The sequence below is a fragment of the Chenopodium album genome, chromosome 12, assembly GCF_948465745.1.
Source record: "Chenopodium album chromosome 12, dcCheAlbu1.1, whole genome shotgun sequence".
Classification (NCBI taxonomy): Eukaryota; Viridiplantae; Streptophyta; class Magnoliopsida; order Caryophyllales; family Amaranthaceae; genus Chenopodium; species Chenopodium album.
Genome location: NC_137845.1, coordinates 42,446,434 through 42,472,537, shown reverse-complemented (window position 1 = coordinate 42,472,537; position 26,104 = coordinate 42,446,434). Strand labels below are relative to the sequence as shown.

At 33.4% G+C, this 26,104-nt stretch overlaps 3 protein-coding genes and 1 long non-coding RNA gene across 5 annotated transcripts; all 4 read left to right on the top strand.

Annotated features, from left to right (window-relative positions):
* The first annotated feature begins 7,722 nt into the window (after window positions 1-7,722).
* Window positions 7,723-10,787, top strand: LOC145571192 (uncharacterized). The gene is made up of 5 exons (XM_081630264.1): window positions 7,723-8,112; window positions 8,201-9,648; window positions 9,731-10,004; window positions 10,063-10,212; window positions 10,308-10,787. The coding sequence occupies exons 1-5, from the start codon at window positions 7,723-7,725 to the stop codon at window positions 10,785-10,787; spliced, it is 2,742 nt and encodes a 913-aa protein (XP_081486390.1).
* A 288-nt stretch (window positions 10,788-11,075) lies between these two features.
* Window positions 11,076-11,878, top strand: LOC145571191 (uncharacterized). Its single transcript, XM_081630263.1, has 2 exons — window positions 11,076-11,409; window positions 11,662-11,878. Exons 1-2 carry the CDS (start codon window positions 11,076-11,078, stop codon window positions 11,775-11,777), a joined length of 450 nt encoding a protein of 149 aa, XP_081486389.1. The 3' UTR covers window positions 11,778-11,878.
* A 165-nt stretch (window positions 11,879-12,043) lies between these two features.
* Window positions 12,044-13,777, top strand: LOC145572413 (uncharacterized). Of its 2 annotated transcripts, none has more exons than XR_014096832.1 (4): window positions 12,044-12,425; window positions 12,500-12,604; window positions 12,697-13,086; window positions 13,508-13,777. XR_014096832.1 is itself a non-coding variant. In XM_081631386.1 (4 exons), exons 3-4 carry the CDS (start codon window positions 12,748-12,750, stop codon window positions 13,551-13,553), a joined length of 393 nt encoding a protein of 130 aa, XP_081487512.1. In that variant the 5' UTR covers window positions 12,044-12,425; window positions 12,500-12,604; window positions 12,697-12,747; the 3' UTR covers window positions 13,554-13,777. The 2 variants fall into 2 exon arrangements, 1 of the variants encoding a protein (XP_081487512.1); XM_081631386.1 differs by having other exon boundaries at window positions 13,500-13,777.
* A 1,222-nt stretch (window positions 13,778-14,999) lies between these two features.
* Window positions 15,000-18,438, top strand: LOC145572412 (uncharacterized). Its single transcript, XR_014096831.1, has 4 exons — window positions 15,000-15,117; window positions 15,324-15,430; window positions 18,048-18,112; window positions 18,222-18,438. It is a non-coding gene; the product is annotated as an uncharacterized LOC145572412 (long non-coding RNA).
* Window positions 18,439-26,104: the final 7,666 nt, after the last annotated feature.

Sequence of the window (26,104 nt, the reverse complement as noted above, 5' to 3'; positions counted from 1 at the left end):
TGGTTAGGTTGCAAACTCATTGCATCATATTGTGCTTACTTGACTATTTGTGCATTCTCGCTTGTGCGTAATCTATATGTGTTTACACTAACCATTTATTTGACTTGTGTATAATTCTAAATAAACTAATTAATGACTATAAAGGACTTTGCTTAACTAATTAATTAATATGGTTAATTAAAGCCTAATAATTTGACTAAACCTGACTTAGTACGACTATAGGCTTGTCTTTTAAGGTAGAACACTGGAAATAGGCCTAGACCGACGTTTCAATAATGACGCAAAGGTTTGACCTTGGCGCGACACGCAAGTGTCCATCGCGACGCGATAACATTATCGCGCCGCGATGGCCCTGGCGTATCGCGACAATTCTGTTGCTTCGGCGATGGTTTAGTTTTCAGCCTGAGTCCTCACGCCGAGTCAAATAATCAGTTTATTAATGACTAAAGCTTTATTTAGTCCTTAATTATGTCTAGGAACATAGTTCCATGGTCTTACACAAGTATCAAGACATGCCACTTTCACTCACTTTTTAAACACACACTTTGTATGTGTGTTTCACCATTACCATGTCTTAGGTTCATGCATGAGTCGCTCTTTGTGTCATTTGAGTTGGGGGTCCACTCTATTCCTATATTCTTCCTAAAACATCTCTCCATCTATATCATCTTTCTACTCTCCACATGATTTTACCATACATGTCATTCCCCTCATTCTTCCATGATCTTTTCCCATCCATTGCATGTTGAACCGAGTTAGAGTCAAATAACTAACAATAAGTATCTATAACCTCCCTTTCCATAGCACTTGGTCAAGGAGAGAAGGGCGCTTAATCAAGGACAACACCTTTGTTTAAGTTCTACTCTTCGATAAGCCCATCAGACACAGGAAAAAGTTCGAACTAATGGCTACCCAACAAGAAGTTGATGAGTTGAAACAAAACATGACTAACTTGACCGAGATGTTCAAAACTCTCGCTCTTCAAGTCAATCATCCTAGTAAACAATGACAGCTTGAGCGCATAGAAAAGAGCCTTAGCAATATTTCAAACGATTATAAGTATTAAGGAATTAGCTCACAAGGGGTCTTAGTGGACAAGGAATTTCTTCCGCAGAAGTTCAATGCTAATGACATCCCTGAGTTCAAGCCTACCGACAATCCTTACTTTCATTTAAGAGCTTTCGAAACTATAATGAATATCAAGGGGATTAATAGGAAAGCTTTCCATTCGCTGTTTTCGCTATCTCTAGAAACCGTTTGTCAACAATGGTTCTTTTCCCTAGACAAAGAGAAGATCTCTTCTTGGGACTCTATAACAACGCTTTCATTGATAGATATAAGTGCAACATTCAAGTTGAAACTGACCATAGGGAACTTGAGATGCTAAAGTAAAAGAAAAACGAAGGATTCACTTCCTTCTTCAACAGGTGGAGGGAAACTTCCGCTAAGATGGTAGATGTTCCTACCGAAAAAGAGTCTGTAAGGATGTTCATTAAGAATCTCCAAGACAAATACCAAAAGCACTTGAAATATCAATGCAATTTAACTACCTTCAAAGCTGTTTACAATGTAGGCATTGATATTGAAGACGACCTTTTGAAAGTTGATAACGCGAAAGGAAAGAAGAACGACCATCCTTTCTGTTCCACTCTCATTAATGAAGTACATGCTACAAACACCTCTAAACAACGAATCCAAAGGTCGAAAAGAGTGTTCACTCTACGTGGTATGAATTACGAGACAGCCTTTGAAAAGCTACACCACAAAGGACTAGTCATGCCCATAAGACCCATCAAAGACCCATTTCCAGAAGCCAGGCCACCTAAGTAGAATCCTAATAAACACTGCAAATACCACCAGGGAAGGGGTCACGACACTGAGGAGTGTTGGAAATTCAAAGAAGCTATTCAAGACCTGGTCGATGACAATAAAACTTTCGAAGTTCTAGCCATCGCAGAAGATCAAATATCCTTCAATCCTTCGCTCCTTATCACACCTGTAGGTGAGCCCATGATCGAGGCAGTCTATATAACCTCTATCGATGAAGTGACCATGATTGAGGAGGATGAAGGAATTTTCTTAGGTGATACCAAGGAAAACTCGTCAAGTCTAAAAGAAGACGTTCGAAAGTTGCAAGACATCATTGCCATGTTCTTGAGTATAGTAGAAAGCCTAGAAAATCAGATGTCAGTCATCGAACAACGCTATCATTACCAGGACCCTAAGGATGAAAAGGACAAGTTTCTTCCTTCTTCTTCTTCCCATCAAGGATTTAATGAAGAACTCAATGCTCCTAAGCCACAGGTAAAATGGACCATTGAAGAATACACACCAATAGGAATGACATAGATTAAAGCTTTTGACTACCTTCACGATCAAGGTCTCATTCATCCCATTGGTCCAAGTCAAGAACCACCACCTGAGAAACGGTCTCCTAATTGGGATCCAAAATCCTATTGCAAATATCATAGAGGCCATGGTCACATTACCGAAACATGCTTTGCCCTCAAAGATCACATTCAGGATCTTGTTGACGATTCAAGTTACCTTCATGTGTTCCCCGAGCAATTAGAAGGCCAAGAATAGTAACAATAATAACAGTGGCTGGAAAAGAAAGAAGACCGACAATCCTTCTCCTTACAAAACTACCCACTCAAACAATGTTAGCGCCTTTAACTTGAATGAGGTCCTTGCCATGAACAATCGAGGGCAAAAGAAGTCATTTAGGAGAAACTTCACACCTATTGGCATAAGTTATGACACAAAATTCGATCGTCTTCATGCTAAAGGTCTCATAACTCATATTGGACCATTTGGAGATCCACTAATCGAAAAGAGGATGGCTAGCTGGAATCCCAATGCACACTGCAATTACCATTAAGGTAGGGGTCATACTACTAAGGGTTGTTGGAAGCTAAAAGAAGTCATCCAATATTTGATTGATAATAACAAGCTTTCCATACCTCTATCTAGCAAGAAGACCAAGTAATGAAGCGCAAAGACACAAGGCGGGCTACAACGACAAAATTTCGTGACCTCTTTTTCTTTTTTTATTCCTCCTTTCCCAATAAGTCTAGCATAGGCACCTTTTATTTTCCTTAGATTTCATTTTGTAGGATTTTCCTTTTTGATTTTTTTCATAAAATGAGCATTTCTTTTCTTGTATATGATCATTGCATTAAAAAAAAACGTCGAGCTAAGCACAAGGTATACTAATGATTCGAGGCACCCCTTATAGTCGTATCATATCATCTTCACCCTTCAAATATATAATCCTTTCTTGATGAGCCACTTTGAGCCTTGTCTAACGATTAACCTTTCTTTTTTCAACCCTCATCTACCTAACCTTGGGATGGGATGGTGTGCAACTTATGCAATTGCCAAATGTAAAAGCTTGAGTGATTTTACAAAAATTTCAAAAGTTCAAAAGTAAAAAATAGTGTGCAAAAGGGCAAGTGTTCCAATGTCTTTGATATGAACATGTCTTTGATATGACCACGTCTCAGATTGCGTCTCTTATCGAGTGCTCGGTATCATGCCTGAGAAACATGAATGCCAAGTGAGTGATAGACCGCATGATCGGGATTGCCCACACTTATCAAAATAAAAAATGCAAAAGCAAAAACGAGAGAGCAAAATATAAACAAAAAAGAGTTTAAAAGTGAGGAAACCTTAAGCATACAAATACAAAGATTCAAAAGCAAGGTTGCACACCTTAGAGGCTTATCTAGGGTCTTGAGCCTTTATCCTCTTCTTATTCTTCAACCTTTATCCTAACCACGTTATAACCCATTAAAAGACCTATTTGAGGTATACACACACTTGTGCAAGGTTCGGCTAGAGCTACATTCGGCCTGATTCCTAACGGATACGTAGGCAACCTTACATTAGGGTGTGGCCGTAATAATCATGCATTCATTCACATACATATTCACGCATAATCATATCAAGGGATCTCCAATGGTCATCCCTATCCACTTAGAGCTAGACTTGGGGGCTTGATCCCTACATCATTACCTTACCCAGCCTAGGAGTCACCACTATTTGACTCTTTTCAAAATATTTTTCCATACACTTAGCCTTTGCGGCCTAACTTTAGTGTCACTTTCACACACATCACGGATACATGACCAAATAATCCTTCCTTTAGGAACCCTTTGTCATGAAATCTTAACACAACAATGAAGCACGCCTTGTCATATCAAGATCACTCATTATCATAATCATCATTGCATCACAAAGTATGAAGGTCTTAGCCTCCGTGCCTAAATACTTTCACCATCGAGTCAACAATTAAGATAGCCTAGGATGTTACAATCCTTGCACCATGAGATATAACATCAGCACATACATTTGACTAAGCTCATTCAACATGCACACTCAAACACTTCACTTCTTCTTTTTCGCGTCTTTCTTTCTCGGGAGAAAGTCGGTACCCTCCACAAAAATGACGGAAATTTTTTGCTTTTCTGCATTTTGAGTCAAGCACGTTACAAAACAATGCACACACGAGTCATGTACGTCGTGTCATATCACATCGAGTTGAATCTACACACGTGTCAAAACACACACTACTACAAATTCCTTATAAATCCGACACTTTTATTCCGACAATTTTAAAAGTGTCACCACTACATTTTATTTCCCTGTAATCTCGACACTTTTTTCAACACTATAAATGGTCACAAATTAATGCCGCCTTTAATTCACAATATATGACGCGGGTTCTTATTTTTTTTTTGTTTACGCGGTGAAAACTGTAAAGGCGGTTTATTGAAAAATTGAAAACAAAAAAAAAAGTTTGATAGTTGAGAAAAAACCATAAAACTCAGCAAAACCCTTTAACCCTAGCTACGCACTAAAGAAACAACTATAATCTACTGGTTTCATCAAAATTTAGCTATCACATGCACAAGGACCTGAAAGATCGAGAGCGCCATCATCGTCTTCAATCAAGAGGTAGGATTTGTTTTAATTTCAATTTCTATAAACCCCCTAATTAATCTGCAATTAGGTTTTTAACTTTGTGCATTCAATCAATTAATTTAACCTTTAATTTACTCGATTTCATATCTCACTTGAGAATTATTAGTAGATTATAATTTTGAATTACATTCTCAATTGTTTTTAAAGGCCGTGATTGTGTATTTTTTGTGTTAAATTTTCAATTGGGTTTTTTTAATTTTTTTGGCATTAATAAAGGGGAAGAGCGTGATGGTTCAATCTGAACTTTTATTGTTAAAGTACCAATTCACCTTGCATGTATGCAAAGATTGTATCTTTAACATTATAATCATTATAAATTGAATTTCCTTACATAGATCTTAACATCAAAGATAATTGTGTAAAAAAGAGTAAAATACTCAATTGATTAATCTTTTGTCTTTAATTAGACATAATAATCTTCTGATTGTAACTTAAATTATGTATGTATTTAGATGCAGTAGGATTAAATTACTTTTTTTTCTTTGTAATGGGTAGGGGTGCTAATTGAGTTGAGCAGCTCGCAAGCAACTCGTACTCGACTCGGTCACGCTCGGTCAAAACTCGACTCGAGTTAGCTCGACTCGAATTCGACTCGACTCGAGATGTTAACGAGCACGAGTTGAGCAAGCTCTAACTCGACTCGATAAGCTCGTGAGCAACTCGATAATATAATATTAATACTTCCTCCGTTTTTTTATTATTGCACCATATGGGTTGGGTACAAATTTTTTGGTAGTGGAAAAAAGTGAGAGAGAAAGATAAAAATACAAAATTGCCCATGTGACATATTGATAAACTAAAAAGTAAGTGTGAAAAAGTAAGGGTATGTTTGGTATTTGTAGTGTGAACACAAATAATTTTTTTCCTAAAGAGGAAATGGTGTAATATTTGTAAAACTTCCTAAAAAGGTAAGTGGTGCAATAATAAAAGAACGGAGGAAGTATAGAATTTACAAACAAAGTTACTATCTTTAAACAAATTTGACACTTATTAAGCCTTAATTTATATCATAAAAAAAGAAAGAGTAAATTTTTAATAAAATCTATATATAATAAGGAAAGCAATATAAATTGAACAAAAAATAAATAAAGGCATATAATAATAGAAGGACCAAAATTTTAACGAGCAGATTGTGAGCTACTCGACTCGACTCGAAACTTTAACGAGCACGAGTCGAGCAGGTTTTATTTGCTCGAAACTTTAGCGAGCACGAGTTGAGCACATGTAAAAAGTTTTCGAGTTAAGTCGAGCAACCCCCATCTTGTAATCGACTCGCTCGATAAGCACCCCTAGTAATGGGTATTAAGAAAGACTGCAAATAATAGTAGCCAAATAAAAATATACCACATAAGGTAGGACTAATTTGCTTTATGACAAATAGACAACCTATAATTTGAACGAAACAGAGGAATTATGCACTTTGATAATATAGGTTGATGGTTAGGAAACATGAATCAAGAACTTGTTTTGTATAATCTAGCCAAGTATAAAATTATACAGAACAACAAACTCTTTATAGTTGTGTTGCACTGTAATACAGATTTATTTTACGCGTGTTGATTCAATACGGGGAGAAAGTTCAGAAGGATTCTTACTGCAGCTGTGTAGAGACTGTACAACTTCCTAGTTCCTAATTTGGTATGTGTTATTTGTAACTTATTTACAATGCCAATATTTTATTTATCACATTATAGTAGAAATAAAAATTTTGTTGAGGACATCATATATAAAATTAAGCCTTAAAATTGCAAGTCTAGTAGTATTCTCAGTGTTGCTGTTTTGATTTTTGTGTCGGAAAAATGATATGGCTTATTTTACTTCAATTATGCATGATTTCCTTAATTTTATAAATTTTTTTTGTGCACAAATTCTAATAGATTTTTATGTTTAGTTCAATGTCATTAGTTTTGTTTGATAAGTTGATGATAATGGTTAGTCCAAGTTATTTATTATTTTATTAATTGTGAAAGTTTAGTTCATTCCTTAGCTTGTATATGTATTGTTGTTAGTGGTTGCTTGTTAAGAAGATTTGATGTTACCACTGTAATACTCTCTTTTTTTTATTTATTTTTTTTTATTTATTTATTTTTTTTTTTATGTGCTTAAGTCCAATATTTGTTGGTATTACTTGTTAATAATATAGTAGCTAAGTTAGATATCTACGCTTTAATGTTATTTATTTTTTTTTATTTACTTTAATTTTTTTCTATGTAAGGATAATCTTATTTGGAAAACATGGATATGGATACAAGTTGGATTGAATTGCCAAACAACCATCCAACTTATCGTGTCGGAACTATTAAATTTATTGAGTTAGCTAATGAAGGGCTTGTAGAAGGAAAATCTCTATGCCCTTGTAAGAAATGTAGGGTTAAAAAATGGTTGGCAATACATGAAATAGAAGAGCATATTTTGTTTAAAGGTTTTGACAAGGAGTATAAGAAATGGATTTTTCATGGTAAAGGAGGTGCTCTTGAGCGCATGTTAAGTGATCAGCGTAGGTTGGCTGGTGATCTTACTAGAAGTACTAGTCAGGGGCTCAAATTGAGCAACATGGGGTTGTAGGTCAAGATGATATGAGCGGCTTGTTAGGAGATGCTTTTGGTGTAATATTCCCTATGTGAATGAACCTATGCAGCATGATGGATCAATTGATCAAAGGTTAGAAGATCAAATTGAGCCTAACTCTTCTGACCATTCCTCAATTCAAGAACCCACCCTATCCCGACACAAGTAATGAATGACAAAGAAAAGGATAAATTCAACAGATTATTAGAAGCTTCAAATAAGGATTTATATGCTGGATGCAGGACATTCTCTAAACTTTCTTTTCTTTTGCGTATGTTTCACATAAAGTGTATGCATCATTTGTCTGCTAAATCCTTTACAATGATTCTTGAACTTCTAATTGAAGCATTTCCTCAAATTATGGAGTTTCCATCATCCTATTATGAATCCAAGAAAATGATTAATGACTGGGTCTTGGATATGAAAAAATTGATGCTTGCCCGAATAATTGCATTCTTTATCGAGGTGAATTTTCGGACAAGGATGAATGTCCTGTATGCCATGCTTCGAGATGGAAGACAACAAAGTCTAAAGAAGGCAATACTAGTGGCAGGGAAGGTAATGATACGAAAAAAATGAACCTGTAAAGGTATTTAGATATTTCCCTTTAATCCCGAGGTTGAAAAGACTTTTCATGTCATCTAAGACAGCAGAAGATATGATATGGCATGACAAGGATCGCGATAAAAAGGAAAGGATACTAAGGCATCCTGCAGATGGTTCAGCATGGAAAGACTTTGATGATAAATATCGGGATTTTTCTTCTGATCCTCGAAGCATAAGGTTGGGACTTGCTAGTGATGGGTTTAATCCTTATCGTCTAATGAATACCACATATAGTACATGGCCAGTTGTATTGATGATTTACAATCTTCCTCCATGGCTATGTATGAAACGTTCCTCAATTATCCTTTCCTCAATTATTCCTGGGAAATCAAGTCCAGGAATTGACATTGATGTCTTTTTGCAACCATTAGTGGATGATTTGAAATTATTATGGGAAGGAGTAGATGCTTTTGATGCTTACAAAAAACAAAATTTTAAGTTACGTGCTACTTTGATGTGGACAATCAACGATTTTCCAGCATATGCAATGTTATCAGGGTGGAGCACAAAAGGCTATCATGCATGCCCATCATGTGCTATGGACACTTGTACAGAGAAGCTAGCTGGTAAGATATGTTACAAAGGATATCGCAAGTGGTTGCCCATTGATCACCCATATTGTTCTCGAGCCCATTTGTTTGATGGGAAACAAGAGTATGGTGTTGCTCCAACCCGTCAATCAGGCACTGAAGTTCGAATTCAACAACAAGGGGTTGCATATACATATGGAACAAGGACTGAAAAATCCAAGAAAAAGAGAGCAAGACAAGAGGATGATGATGGTGATGATGATGATGAAGGTGATGGTGCTTTGTGGACTAAAAAGAGCAAATTTTTTGATTTGCCTTATTGGAAGCATAACACTCTACGACATAATTTAGATGTGATGCACATTGAAAAAAATGTGTGTGATAATTTTTTGTCCACCTTACTAGATATAGATAAGAAAAGCAGGGATAATGACAAAGTTAGAAAGGCTATGAAAGAGGTTGGAATTAAGCCACACCTTTGGATTCAAACTAATCCTAATGGGCAATCAGTTATGCCTCCTGCTTCTTACTCCATGTCTGAAGATGACAAAGAACGATTCTTGAGAGTATTCGAGAAACTAAGTGTTTCAGATGGATATTGTTCTAATCTCTCTCGATGTGTGAACATGAAACAAAAGAAACTTCAGAATTTAAAGAGCCATGACAACCATGTTATTATGCAAGATCTTTTACCAGTAGCTCTACGAGCATCAAGAGCTACAGAAATTGCTGATTTGGTGTCAGACTTATCATCTTTTTTCAAAATTGTGTGCTTTACAACTCTTGATGTGAATGTGTTAGATAAGATACAAACCAAAATTGTTTTAACTCTTTATAAGATGGAGATAGATTTTGTGCCAACTTTTTTTACAATCATGGTTTATTTAGTCATTCATTTGGTAGAGGAGGCCAAGCTTGGTGGACCAGTTCATTATAGGTGGATGTATCCCATTGAAAGGTTAGAGATTTAAACCTATATATTTTAATTATCCATTACTTATATATAATCATAGTTCTCATGCTTAGATTATATTCAGTAGGTATTTGGCCCATCTGAAATCATTTGTTAGTAACAAAGCTCGACCAGAAGGGTCAATTGCAGAAGGCTATCGTTTAGAAGAGACCATTAACTTCTGTTCTAGATACTTGGAAGAACTTAATAGGCTAAAGAGAAATGATGATCATATTCTCGACACAAGTGCATACTTATTTAATTCTGGTGGTCGAGTCATTGGAGCGAAGAAAAATGCTCGTTTAGATGCTAAAAGTTTAGAGCAAGCACATCGCTATATTCTTCTTCATTGTGACGAGATGGCAGAATTTAGTGAGTAAGTATTAAGATAAATATCTTAATATCTTTTTCTTTCTATAGTGTGACTACTATAAAATTATTATTTTGATATTTTACATTGAGTTCTTACGGGCAAAGCGACGAGAGAATCGATTTAGAGGAGTACGTGGTGACTCAAGAATAGAGTATGATTGGATCATTAAAGAATTCTCTGATTGGCTCAAAGGCCAGGTTGTATATATTTACAAATTAAAGTATATGGTTTACATTAGAAACATTGATTATCTAATATAATACTTACTTTACTAGTTACTTTGTCATTATAGGTACATAACATAGATTGTAGCACTGAGCAAGGGAAGCTAAAGAAAGCTTTGGCTAGTGGTTTATACGACCGTGTTATTGCGTATAAGGGCTTTGCAATCAATGGTTACAAGTTCCTTACAGTAAACCATGAACGATATCGCAAGACACTAAATTCGGGAGTTATGGTTGAGACAGATGGCCAATTTTATTATGGAAAAGTCACTAACATATATGAATTGAGTTATAATGGGACTTATAGAGTTGTGGTGTTTCACTGTGGCTGGGCAGATATTAGTAAGGGCTTAAAAAAGTATGGAAATGGTGCTACTTCAGTGAACTTCTCTAAGTTGATGCATAATGGACGAATGTTGCAAGATGATCCTTTTATCTTCTCATCTCAGGAAAAACAAGTTTTTTTTGTTGAAGATGAGATTCAAAAGGGGTGGTTACATGTCATAGAATCTAAGCCTAGGGACTTGTTTGACTTTGGAGATGAATAATCAATATGTTAGCATTACATTCTTGATCTTTTGTTCTTGTGTAATGTACCTTTCAGTTGAATTTTCTTTAAAATCATGGTTATTATGTCTGGTTGGCTTGTTTATGTTTCTATTATATGGAACATAATATATTTCTATATGATTGTACCTTTAAGTTAATTTTTTTTTTTTAATCAAGGTTTTTTTTTTTTTTTTTTTTTTTTTTTTTTTTTTTTTTTTTGTGTCTAATTTTCTTATTTTCTTTTATATGGAAAATAATATCTTGTTATTTGTATAAACAGTTGAGATATGTTTCGAAGCAAAAGAACCAGAAACACTTCTACTCCTATTTTGGATCATCAATCACATCATCACTTGGAAGCAGATGAAACTACTAATCTTACTTCCAATGGGTCAAGTCAACAAGCTCCCAATAACTACAGTGAATCACAAATGAATTCTGGTGACAATTCTTCTCATAATGTGGATAATGAAGAGCATGAAAATGGTGAAGGTTCTAGGAGGAATGCAAAAAGAATGAGACGCTCCATTCCAGTCAATGCCAACTCTACTACTAATGAAGAAGCACGCGATTGGAGTGATGATATTAATTTCGATGAAAGGGAGGATGTTCGTGCAATAGGTAAATGAATTTACATGAGTTTTTGTTGTTGGTGTTGTTATACTAGTGTTTTTGCTGCTGGGCTGTTAGTTGTGTATCTTTTTTTTTTTTTTTTTATTGTTAGAATGATGTTTCTGGTGCTAAATCAGGTTGTTTTTGTCACTATAATGTTGTTGCTGCTATATTGTTGATAACATTGTATCTGGTGCCGTTGTAATTTTGTTGTAGCTTCACAAAATTATTCTATTTTATATATATTCCATTTTTTTTCAGATTCTGAAGGAAATGTGCAATTATGGAGTGGGTCTATACAGCCAAATGATGTATGGTTTCTTGAAAATGGTGTTAGATTTGAGGTTACATTCAACAGATACTACCAACCAATTTGAAAGGATGGATCAGTTCTTGAGAAGTTTATATCAAATATTGCAAAGAAAGATGATATTTGTTCTATCAGAGTGGTAAATTGGCGAAAGGTGATGCAACAATACTAGGCGACATTGTTAAATTAATTCGTGTAAGTGCTCTTATATATAATTTAAGTTTATCTATGTTTAGGATATTTTTCTATTTCAAATTTTTACACAATTCATTTTTTATGAATCTTGATCAGGGAAAATTTATCATCCCTGATAGTAAGATCTATAATGATGCAATGATTAAGCATGTGGGTAAGCATCGTAGGCAGTGGAAGTTTGATCTAAAAGCTAGATATTTCAATCCCATTGTACAAACCAGAACAGAAATTGAGAATGACAACGCACCAGGGATTGTTCGAGAGAATTGGATTGAGTTAGTCGACTATTGGTATTCAGACAAAAGCAAGGTACGCTTATTCTTTATTTCATTCTTTCATTTATTAATTTATTTTCTCCCTTTTGTCAAGTAGCATGAATGGGTTTTGATTTAACAAAATAAAGCTATGTTTGTTATGATAATGTCAGAAATATGCTGAAATTGGAAGAGAAGCTCGTGCTTCTTTGGGTCATCTTCACACAAACGGTGCTACAAGCTTTGCTAATTCAAGATATGAATTTGTATGATACATATGCTTAAATCTGTTATATGTGATCTTAAAAACAATAATTGAAAATTATATATAATATGGTAGGAGATCGAGCATGGAAGGGAGCCCGGTTCTTTTGAGTTTTTTGATAAAACTCACAAACCAAAGGATGGATCTTATCCAAACAACACAAACACTGCAGAATTCATTGTATTCCTTCGTAACATATTTTATTCTACACCTTTAATTATCTAACGTCATTACTAGTATATATATTTTTTTAAACAAATGCTTTCATGCAGAATACAGCAAAATCCAAGATAGAGTCAACTGTTACAAATTCATCATCATCAATGCCTCAAGTAGAGATAGAGAATGAAATCTTCAATGAATTGATGTATGACAAGGATAAAACCAACCAGAGACCGATAGGTTATGGATTTGGTGTGAAGCGAAATGATGTGTTTGGAGTACATGCATTATTGCGGAAAAGAGGGGTCACGATTGATAATGGAAACAATGGAGACCAAAATCTGAAAGTTGAGTTTGCAATGTATAAGAAGCATACCACAGACCTCCCTATGAGATTGACAACTCAAATGACTGATGTTTTAGGTGTCGTGCAAAGTGGTAATATCTCAAATGAAATGTTAGATGCGACTTGCTCAGCATTACGCTCAATAAGTGCTCAGGTCAGTGAATTTCTTGTTATTGATTTTATATAATTCATTCTTTTACATGATCAAGACCAATCAATATTTGGCTATGCTGCTCTCTTCCATCCCCCCTTCCTTGGACCTAGCAGACCAATTGTTCCTAGCCCTCCCATACTCTGTTTATATCACACGAATCGAAGACATTTTTTCAAGCTTTCCCCATCTCCTCTTTTACAGGTTATAAGTTGACATTTAGGGACTGTTCTTTTTTAGTCTTTCATGTTAAGTCAGTGGTTATTCACATGCTTTGTTCCACTTTATTATAGTATTCAATAGAAATTTTTTTTAACACCTTTGGTGGCTGCTACAAAAGTAATTTATATATATATGGAAGTTTGTCTTTTTTTTTTGTTTATTTATAATTATTATTTGCGTTAATTTTTTTTTAGAATGGCAGGGCTTCAAATGAAGATATTGGCGATGAGGAAGACTCTGATGATTGAACTTGGCTAACATGGAAAATACTAGCACATATTTTGTTCATCTAATTGTTCTCGTTGGCTATTGTTATAAATAGATAGAGATGAAGCAAAATTAGTTTTTGTATAGACTTTTATTAAATCTCAATTACGTATGTTTGACTTTTGGATATAATGGTACTTTTGATGACTTTTGGATATAATGGTACTTTTGATAATTTTATAATATTATTATTCTATATTATATTCTTAATATATTTTTATGCAAAATGCATGTGACATAATTATTATCAGTTATTAATTTTATTACAAGGTGATGATCTCTCAACATATAGCTCTTGACTAGACATGCAAAGGAAACTTTCCGACAGTTCAAAATGTCATAAAACTTAGCGTCATATGTCTGGAAGCAAATTATCGACACTTTAAAGTGACAAAAATATAAGGAGGGAAATATATTTGGAATATTCCTCCAAAATTTATCGACACTTAAAAGTGTCGCTATGTTGATTCCCGATTCTTTAATGCGTAGGTATCGCCGATACATTAAAGTGTCGGTATTATTGACAAATTAAAGCGTCGGAAAATCTCGACAGGTGAAATTCCGATAATTTAGTTAAGCGTCGGTGGTAAATTTTTTGACGCTTTTATGTGTCGAAAAAACACGGAAAAAGTGTGGTAAAAGCAAGGGTTTTGTAGTAGTGACATTGAGTCAACCTCAAGTCAGTCAATCACATTGAGTCAACCTCAAGTCAAAGCAATCACAATGTCAAGCACACCAAGCCTTAGGTCAACCCTAAGAAAAACACCAGCAAAGTCTTTTGGCAATATTTGATTTTACAGGATACAGCCAATCATTGAAGCTCATGTTCGCAGCCAACCGAATGATCTCAACAAACAATCAAAGCTCTTGTGTTCAGAGACGCGTAGACATTCCAATCAAGCTCTTTTGCTCAGAGATGCGTGGGCATATCATTCAAAGCTCTTTGTTCAGAGACGCGTGGACATTTCAATAAAAACTCTTTGCTCAAAGACGCGTGGCATCCTATCAAAGCTCTTTGTTTAGAGACGCGTGTACATCTCCCTTAAGCTCCATTGTTCGGAGACAAGTGAACATCCCTCATCAAACACTAGTAAAAAAAATGCTATTTGTAACGCCCTATTAGTAACTGACATAAACAATGCTAGTTACAATAATAGTATTAGTAACTGACATAGATAGTGCGGGTTACAAATACATTAGTATTAATAACTGGCATAATCAAGGCCAGTTACAAATAGTAGGTCAATGGTAAGCTAATTAACTACATAGTAAGGAGCATAAAAAAGGCAGTTACAAATAATAAGTCAGACTTTATTGACCTTATTAATGGTAATGGGCTTTATCAAGGTTAGTTACTAAATGCTCTTGGTTTTTTTTTTTTTTTAATTTTGAGAAAGTACTTGTATTCTTCTGTCTTCCCACCGTATCAAACATTCAAACTTAGCCCATTTTTTCACACACACCCTTAATTTTTCTCTCTCCACTGACATTCCTTTGAAGCCCCTCCAGGACTCCAAATCTCTGTTATCAAAGAATATCATCAAGGTACACTCTCAATCTCTACTTAATTTGTTTTTTTAATGATTAAGCGATTATCTGCAAAAAAAAAAAAAAAAACTAAAAAGATGAAATTCTAGGGTTTATGCTTTTGTTTGTTAATATAGTTTAATGGAAGTACAGGGGTTTTATTACTTGAATTGCTAGTTTCAAAGTTGGGTATCATATTTATTCGGGATTTAACTTTTGAGCAGTTGGGTGGTTAGATCAAGTTTCAAACACAAAAGAGCAGGTTGCCGTTGGGGAGGTTGTCAACGGGTGGGTGCCATGGTGGGCTAATTCCTGTGAGAAGTCGAATAAGGTATGGTTAAATGTATATCTCTTGTGATTATTGATTGATATTATTGAAGATTCTCAATTTCAATTAATTGTGGTGCAAATTCCTCTATTTGTTTAAATATAGCTAGTGAATTAGCACTCAATAGAAGATGCGCATGAATGAATTTGTTGTGAATGAGGACCTAATGCTAGTAGAATATATAACACCACCAAGAAAAAAAGGAAGGGGGGTTGGAAGGGTTAGATCAGTAGATGGTGGTGGTGAACTAAGGGGTTTCATGTTAGAATTTGACAATTGCTCAAGATTTTATTTAACTTATTACTAGTAAAAGTAAAAGTTTTGCCAATTTGTTATGAGCGCACTACAAGCATATATGCTTGATTGATTTGCTATCCTTACTTTTCAAATGAAGTAAGCTAAGTAAGACTACTTATCTTGAAGTAGAGATGAATAAAACTAAGAAATCAAATTTATGTTTGTGATCCTTGTACAAGATTTTATTTCTGATTATATTGGCTGATATGTAAACGCAAATGGTGGTGCAAGATTTTTGTAATGAAAGTTATCATATCAAGCCTGCCAAAGTCTTATTTATATAGATCAAGAGTAGGCCTTTCTCTGTATATCATTTAGCTGATGAAATCTGATACTACGTACTATGGAATCACTTATAAATATCACGTCTCAATTGATATAAATGACTAAATACTTCGTAATATACTTATAAAAAGTTTACTCTGAAGTTTTATCTAAAGGAGGATGGGGTTACTGGGATATCTCTCATGGCTCTCCGCTCTCCTAATGATTTTCTGTAGAGAAAAGTTTGCTTTGATATAAAATATCTCTGTGAACCGGTACAAATAATGATAAATTGAAGGGTCTAGAAATTTTTATTTGTAATATTATAAAGGAAATTCCCGGATATTGATTGTCCGCCCCTGAGTATCCATTTCTTTTCATAAATGTATAGCTCCTTTTTACATAGAAGCTCCTTTTTCTCTACATATGCTTTGTATTTGCGCCTTTTTTTTTTTTTGTTTTTCAATCAGTCTCCTTGAGTATTAATATTAAAAATTATGGAATTATATAATAATTAAAAACTCTTGATGATATAAAGTTATATCACTACATCAATTTTCGGTTAACTTTCTTATTAGATCGATTTAGGGAAGCTAGCTACTCCCCTATGTCAGTATTCATATCATAAGAATTGTTTGACAACCTTAATCTTAGCATTATGGGAATTAGATATATACTACTTGATAGGTATATAACTGTCACTTTATTTACTAAGTCTAAGAAAGATGTGAAACTTGCTAAAATCACCACGGGAATTTTTAATTATGCTTTAGGCTAATTACAAAAATGATCATTTGACACGGTGCTTAAGGCTAATGGGAAAAAGAGTTATCACATAATCATTTAGTAATTTTGATAATTTTTTTTTTTGTTGGTAATGTTGCATATTTTACTATTGTGAACCAATTTTATTTTGCCCCTTTATTATCTGGTATAGTATTATCTAGTGAGATTCTACGTGGTCAATTGGTTTGTAGTAAAAGCTAAGAAGTATTCCTTTGCTAGTTTAGCAATTGACTAGACAAATTGGTTAGATACTATTCTTAATATTTATGTTTTTTGTAAATGGGATTGTTGATGCTAATTTCAGGTTACTTTAAGTTGATGTATTATACTACCTCCGTTTCACAAATAATAATCCTTAATTAGTTGTAAATAATAAAAAACGGTAGTAGTAATTATGTCAATCTTTAACTGGCTATATCGTTGAAGGTATGCATAGACAAATAGTGGTGGTTGAAAGCCAATGAGAATTTTCAGCAATTTAAGTCGAATAACTTGATATTCTTAGTTTATGTTTGTATTTGTGTCAGAAAAAAAACCATGCTCGATGCAAACTTGATAATGAATGGTTGCAGTGTGATAAATGCAGGAAGTGGAGAATAAATAATTCATGATGTGAATCTACCTAAAGAGTTAAATTTCCTATAATGATTTCTTTGTTTAATAAAAAATGTGCAGAGTAACAGAGTTTCTAATTAGTTGCCTTTCTAGTCTTCCATGAGAACAGTAAGATGACATGTCCTTTATAACCTCATTTTGTTTATAGTAACAATTTTGTTAAACTGCTAAGAAAACTCTTTCTTATAGGATAACTTGTCCTATATGGTTGAAATTTGGTGGTTTCATGGGATACTTTGTGGAGGTTAGTCCCATCATTTTTTTTTTTTTTTTTTTTTTTTTTTTTTTTTTTTTTTTTATGGATAGACCCTATCATATGGAGCATCAACTTGTATAGTTTTATGTTGCATTTTTCTTATTTTAATAATTTTATCTTATTGAGGTGAATATTCTTGGGGTTAGGCTTTCAAATTCCTTATCATTATAGCTCTTGGTAGAACTTATTATGTGTGGTCTTTGTTGGATGCATCTGTGGAGTTCTCTCCCTCCCATCCAACTTGATTATTAATTTCATTTTATAGTTCCCTGCATTGGCCTTGTAATGTTCTAAAGATTTAAAAAGTTAAGAAATCAATTTGTTTTTATTGTTGGAACTTTTTAAGATTTTCCATGAGCTACGATTCATGAGATTCTTTGATATTGGTCTATGAGGAAACAGGTGGTGGATTTTGGATATAGGAATCAATAATATTTCAAGCTTATTCTACAAGCACCTTCAAAAAGGTGAGCGAGCTTATGAGAGGATGATTTTTACTAGACATTCTATATATTTTGTTTAGTTTATAATTTATTGTACATATCTTATCACTCTATTCTTTTATGTTCTTTACAGCTGAAAATAATTTGAAGCAGACAGAGACAAAATCGTCAAAATTTGAAGGTTGACTATTGTATCATTTAACTAACTAGCTTTTTTAGTCGTAGAGTATCATTTATTATGAATTGTGAGCAACATGTTTGTAATTTACAAGTACATCAATTCAGTAGTATTATTGTAGAGTTGATGATGTATGTGTAGATGTCGCTTAAATTTGGCCTTATATTGGTTAGATTGATAATTGTGTTTTTTATAAAATTTATGGTCTTCACATTAAAAAAAACTGCTTCCATTTTATTTATTTAATTTTTTTAAACAAAAAACACTATTCGTAACTGGCGTTAGGTTATGCCAGTTACAAATAATACTCTATTTGTAACAGGTGTAATTTAATGCCACTTACAAATAGTATGCTTTCTAACTTGGAAAATAGACTATTTGTAACTAGTGTTAGGTTAAGCCAGTTATGAATAGTACATTACTAGTAACTAACATTAGCCAGTTACAAATAATTTTCACTAGTTGTAACGGTGGCAATAGCAACCAACAATGCCAGTTACTAATAGTCAATTTCGCCAGTTACAAATAGCAGTTTTTCTACTAGTGAAAAGCTCTTTTGTTCAGAGTCGCGTGGACATATCATCAAGCTCTTTTGTTCAGAGACGCGTGGACATATAATTCGAAGCTCCGTTGTTCAGAGACGAGTGAGCATCAACAGCAGCGAGGTATCGCCACAACAACAAAACCGAGGATCGTTACAAGTAGAATGGTCTTCGACAATGTCCCCTGGCTTGAGGAAGATCGTTACAAAATGCAGCACTAAAAATCGGTTACCCCAGAGACATGTACTCGACGATGCAAGATACGCGTTTCTTAATTCTTTTATCTGTTTTAAACTAACGCTAGTTTGTAGGTATCGGCGTTACAAGAATGATTTAGGATCGCAGAACGTTCTGAATCATTCACTGTCCCTATCGCGCGCTACTTTGACTTTTGTTTTCGAAACTTATGTTTCTCCAAACTCAGTCAAAGTGGGGGCTTCTATAGACACCTGATTGTGTCTCCCCAAAAACCAAACCCAGTGATGAATATCTTTCGCGTCATTTGATTATCGAGCGAGGTGAAATGTGAAAGAGTCTCATGATGCATCTGTTTTTAAAAAAATATTTCTTTCTGTTTTCGAAAATATATCTTTTCATACCTTATTTATGGAAAATATCTTGTCCAATTTAGTTTGGTCCATAATACGGGTCCAATAACAGTGTAGTTGGATAGGGTTTGAAAAGAGCTTTCCAACGATGTATTATGAGCCCAATTCCGATGAATAGTGAGGAAGTTATGGTCAAAATACTAAATTGGGCTCAAAATGATCAAGTGGAGGGCCCATTAATTATTATTCCTAAATTTATTAGGAATTACTTTAATTCTCTAGAGAAATCTAGAAGGTTATTTTAAATTCTAATGGAGTTATGAAGAATAATTAAACTTTTATATTATTTAGAAAATATAAAGAATTTAATTTGGAATAAAACAAGTGTTTTAAAAGATAAAGATGATTTTAGTTAAGATAATTATGGAGTCTAATTACCTAATTATATTGGGAAAAGGACTCCGTACGGGATTTTAATCCTGATCGCGCAATCGCGCTGCGGAGAATCTATCGCGACGAGATAGGCCTGTCGCATCGCAATAGGGTCTATCGCGTCGCGATAGGGTCTGTTTTACTTCGAGTTGAATTCTGACTCTTTTCTAAACGTTCTAGATGTTTTCTCTATAAACAGGGTCTTTTTCCTCCGTTTTAATCACCAACAATAACCAACAATCATCAACAATCATCTAATTCTTTCTCTTTTTAAGCTAAAGCTTATTCTTTCCTTCCCTCTCTTGATTTCTAAGCCTAGCCTTTTCAAAATACAATACCGCATTAACGAGTCTTAGACGCACATAGCCAAGCTCGAAGTTGCCTTTGCCCTAGACGTGAAAGAAAGAGATACGAGGCAACAAAGTAAGTTGTTTTATTGCTCTATATCTTTATAAAGCATGTTTATATTATTTTAATTCCTAATATTATGTTAGGATGTTATTTATTGATTTCAAGTATCATGTTTAAGTTGCTTTCTATTTCTTCTATCATGTTAGTATCATGTTAGGGCTAAAGCTATGATCTTTATTGTTTAGTAACATGCTAGGATTTGTTATATTATTAATCTTGTTAGTATCATGCCTAGGATCTTGCTAATAATATTATTATGCTTTGATGGAAATATTATTATTATGATGATGATTTGTTGTATTAATAATTTATATGTTGCTTGATATTATTGTTATTGCTTGATCACGCCCTCTCTTGCAGGATTAAAGGGAATTTGTACTTAAAATCACGCTTCATAAGATAATTAATGATTTTATTTAGGCTAATGTGACTTTAATTCAAGTGATCACCAATAATAGTTTTGTTTGTGCATTAATATTCAACCAACATAGATTAAACAGGTTTAAGGTTAATATATTGATTGTATGTGAGTCAGAAAGCGCACATGAATATGAGAAGAATAAAGTAGAGGCCTATTTTTAGGGCAGGTTCAATCTCTTTTAGGTTGGATTTGGACCTTCATCCCTGAATATCCAGTCATGGTTCCATACCACTATGGAGTTAGCGATCTCATGGATCGTGAAGGGGTGTAACCTTCACCCTGTGAATGGTTTACAAGTTCCTAAAACTTGTTGGCGACTCTTTTGCTCTAGCTTCCTTCCCTTTGGACGCCACCATACTTAAGTGTATGATCACAGTGGGGCTTAAGTGTGGGATGCTTGAAATATTCCCTACACACCCCTTAGCACTTGAGCTTAAAAGGGAGAGACCGACTTGCATCTTAAGCCTTACAAATCCTGAGAAAAAGCCATTGAGCTCCTTAGACATCACCAATCTCCTGAAATCAAAGAAAAGCAAACAAATAAAAGAGAAAAGGCAAAATAAACTAAGAAATGCAAGAAAACGGGAAAGCAACTAAGGAAAACACAAACTAGAGAAATAACAAGTAAAACTAAAGAAAAAGAGATAAAATAGCTATAAAAGCGATTAAAATTCATCCTAAAAAGGCTAAATGAGTGCCATAAATGACACTCATCAAATTCCCCTAAGCTAATTTTTTGCTTGTCCTCGAGAAAAACAAAAGCAAGTAGGAGTATGATGAAAACTTATTCAAACAAGAAAAAGGAAAAAATGGATAAGAATGTACACTAAAACTCACTTTTGTAGGAATCACGGTTGTTTTTCGCTTTAACAAGCCCTTTAAACCCCAAAGTCGCCAATGAGGACGAGTGAGGTCTCATAAGGGTATCCAAAGAGTTTAACCCATCACTCTTAAAGGTAAAATTGAGGCAAATCATTAAAAAGAAAGTAAAATAAAAAAGGAAAAGGGTAAAACAATAGCTTTTGAAATGGACTTTTACAAGTGATCAAATACAAATGAATAAACAACTTTCTATACAATAAGGGTATGCACGTTCCAAAATATCCAAGGTTGATTGAAACATAAAACATGCTAAGCATAGAGAACTAATGAAACACAATTCACCTTTATCTCAAACAATCTTACCATGTTCTCCCAACTAGTTTCAAATCCACCTCTAGTGAGTATCTCAATGATTCCTCGAAGAAACCGGAAAAGAAGAGATTTTAGGGCTACTCGACATCTTGACTATGCATACCGCTCCATAGACTTGACTCACATCTCCCTCCACCGACTTGTGACTCAACTTAAATTTGGTACGTATTAATAACATAGCTTTGTAAATAACTAATTTCAGGTAAATTATTTATTTGTAAATAATTTCATGTAATTTGTAAATAATTTTATATAACTTTATATATATATATATATATATATATATATATATATATATATATATATATATATAAGTATTTCCTAAAAGTTTACCTTTTGTGTCAATAGTGCACACGCGACGCGAACACATACTCAAATCTGCAAAAAATCAAGGTGTATTCATATTATTCAATGGGCTCTTATAAAATATTTGGATTTCAAATTGAATCCTAAAAAAAGTAGTGACAAAAAATACACAAGGTAATTAAGAAGTAATCATCGAAATTTTTACCAAGATGGATGGTAAGTAAGCTATCCACCACACGTATAGCCAAAATCCAAAAGGAATGAATAATTAGCTTATTAAATGAGTGTTAACAACAAAATTACTTCCGTCGTTTTTTTTTATTTGCATCACTTTGGATTGCACAAAGTTTTCGGAGAGTAATATTATATTGTGAGTGGATGAATAAATTACTATTGTAAAAGTAAGATGAAGACCATGAAAGAGAAAGTATGTGAGAGAGGATACATATTTTTATTATTTTAGTGGGAACTATGGAAGAGAGAGAAATGATAAAATAAGTTGAGTGATGTTAAAAGTAAGAGATAAAAATGATAAAATATATTATAAAGTTACCAAATATAGAAGTGATGTATTTAAAAAAAAACACCCCAAAAAGAAAAGTGATGCAAATAAAAAAAACAGAGGGAGTATTACTTTCTAAAACAAATAATTACTATAAAAAACAAGACATTGAGAAATAAATTATTACCTCATGGTGGTCAAGGCATACAAAGTGCTCTCCATCGTAAAAGGTGAAGAGCGAATGCCGTACACGTGCTGGACGTCAAAAAAGGGCACAACAAGGCTCACAATCAGTGTATACCTATAACAAATATAAAATATATGTTACTATCAAATTAATTATTGATACCAGTAAAATCCCATTGAAATAAGGAACTACAGTTTCGTCTATACATACATTAAATCATTTGAAGATGCAGCTTGAATGATAGATATGTAAGAGGAATTTATTAAGCACATTCTAAAGGAGTCAAAGTTTAAAAAGGGTGTTTAGAAAAAACTTATTTAGTAAGGCATATGAAAGGAACAAAGCCAGATTACTTCTCAAAAGAAATAATCAATCTAAAGGTATGTATTATTTTTAAGGAACTTGTTTCTCGTATAACTAAACATTAAGGTAATTGTATATTAGTTGTTCTTATTGTTCATATGGGATTAGAGCTGTACCACATGATGTCTTGCATGCCTTTTATATGACTTTTTATAATAGACGTCTATGTGTAACATACTCTAGGATATAATGCTATCCAAATTTCTTCTTGAAAATTTAGACTTAAAAATAATTGTTTATTTTTGTTTTCAAGATGAACTAACTTATTAGTTGTGCACTTGTGCTTAATTATATTGATAATAATTATGAGTCATTGTACATTGGTGTTTGCTAATTTTTTGATGAAAATGTATTTATAAGCATTAGTCACTTACAATGGAACTTGAGGTAGAATTAAAATAATGTTCACATTGGAGTTAGGGTCATAAAGAAATAGAACTAGAACTTCAAAGAACTCTTGTGTATGCCATCCTAATCACCTAGTGTTTTAAAGTTACATCCTTACATAGCAAAGACTATGTAAGGTATGAGTTCCTATTCACATTATGTCATTATATATGAGTTAAATTAATAAAATTTTAGTATGAATGCAATATGTAAAATTATGAATTGATTATCTTATATGAGTTTTCCTTGGCTTGTTATATTCTTGTAAATTGCTTAATGGAACAAGATTTCATGACTCATAACATGAGTATAAAGTATTATTCCCTCAAGTAATGTCAAGTTGGGGTTCCTATGCATGTTAAACTTGAAGTAAAGTATATGTGCACTTAATGTTAATGTGTCACACTTAATTCTTGTGTTAAAAGACATACTCAATTGCTTAAGAGTATTAGAGGTCTCATGATAGAACTATAGGTTTTGTCAAACACAAAGTTACTAAGTTTTCAAAGGAACAATGGAAGAAACTTTGAGGAACAAGACATATGTAAGTTCCCAGACCATTTGTACCTTACTTGCTTAAAATTACAGAGGGAACTAACCTATCTTTTGCCAACTTTCAAGCATCCACGCCATATATTTTCGAATTCAATATTATTCTATAATTCTAAGTTGTTTGTCCGTGTTGCACTTTAATTGTTTCATATTTCCAAAAAATCGAAGATTCTTACTCACCCAATTTACTCTTTCCATTCATACTCTCTTACTTCTTATTCTTATTTTCCTTGTGCTTTAAGTTATAATTCTTCTCCTTTTGTGGTTAGATGCAAGGTCGTCCCAATTTTTAAGAAGGTCTTGTGCAATTGATAAAAAAATAGGCCCTTTCTTTAATGAAATGTATAATCCTTCTGTTTTTTTTTAATTAATGTTCCGCTTGATTTTCACGAAGGTTTAGAACAAAGAGATAAATGTATGAAATTGATATTCAAGCAAAACATGCTGAAAACAAAAAAAGAAATTATAAAAGTATTGATATCCAAGTATTAAAAGGTTATTGTAGAAAAGAGAAAAAAAATGAAAATATTTTTAAAAAATAAAATTGAGTCAGGAGACCAGAGAAAAAAGTATTAAAATATTGTTACAATCTTCCAAAATAGGAATGCTTATTTAAAAAAAAAAAGGACAACAATAATATATATATATATATATATATATATATATATATATATATATATATATATATATATATATATATATATATAAACCTAAAATTGAAAAAATAAATCAATGGGAATTGAACCATGCATCAACTTGAGCAAACTTCTTCACATTTAGTCATTTACCGCTGACTGAGACACGACAATTAGTCAATTATACTAGATTTAGGTTACAACAATTTGTATATATTGTATTAATTTGAGGCCCCAAGAAATATTTGGTCCCTGAGCGGTTGTGCAGGCCGTATCGGCTAAGGGTCGGGCCTGGTTAATTGAAACATGAAGTATGGTGAACACATGTTGAGGTGGAAGTTGAAGAAATACAAGAAGTAAGTGTTTAAAAACGAAAAAGAATGGTAAGGAACTCAGGGAGAGTGTGGTAGGAACCAAGCAATCAAGATGGTTCATATTTGGTAGTGGAACACAAGTTATGAGTAAGGGCCTGTTCATATTTACTGAACTGAGCTGAACTGAACTGAACTGATTGGAGCTGAACTGAACTGAACTGAACTGATTGGAACTGAACTGAACTGAACTGAACTAAATTAAGCTGAAATGAATATTTTATGTGAGAGGGAAATTAAGAGCTGAACTGAACTGAACTGAACTGAACTGATTGAAACTGAACTGAACTGAACTGAACTGATTGGAGCTAAACTGAACTGAAATTAAGTAAATATGAACAGGCCCTAAGTATTATTTTTTTATGTAAATGTATTGTTCTAGTTTAGTAAGCAAAATCATTTCAATGACACCCTTGTTTTTAAAAAAAGAAGGTGATCAAATATATCATTTCTTATATATATATATATGGAGAATATTAGATGTTTTGTTGTCTTGTACTTGTATTATAAAATAGACTTGATTTTTTGTTTTTTTGTTTTTTTTTTTTTTTGTTTTTTTTATCTTGTTTTTTTGGAAGACTATTACTAACTCCTTTTGATTTGTAAAACTTACGGGAAGCCTAGAAATTTTTTTGTCTTACTTTTGCTAAAAGACTATGGTGTTATTTGGTTGGTTTAACATAGAAGCTATATTAGAAGGAACAACAAGAAACGTTCAAAGAACTTGACTATGAAGATGAATTTATTTAAGTTCCAGTGAGCAGTATGTTCCTCAAAGAAAGTTGTAAAGAGAAGTTGGTTATTAAATACAAATATGAATATGTGTGGTGAGTATGAGGTGAAGAAAAAATGTAGAGAACCTCTTATCAAAAAGTCTAAACGAAGAGCACAATTTCTACTTCATGTTCACTCTACTCATTTTGTTCCATATGCTTCTTTACATATCTTTTGAGATTGTGTTTTCATTATCCTATTTATGCAATCCAT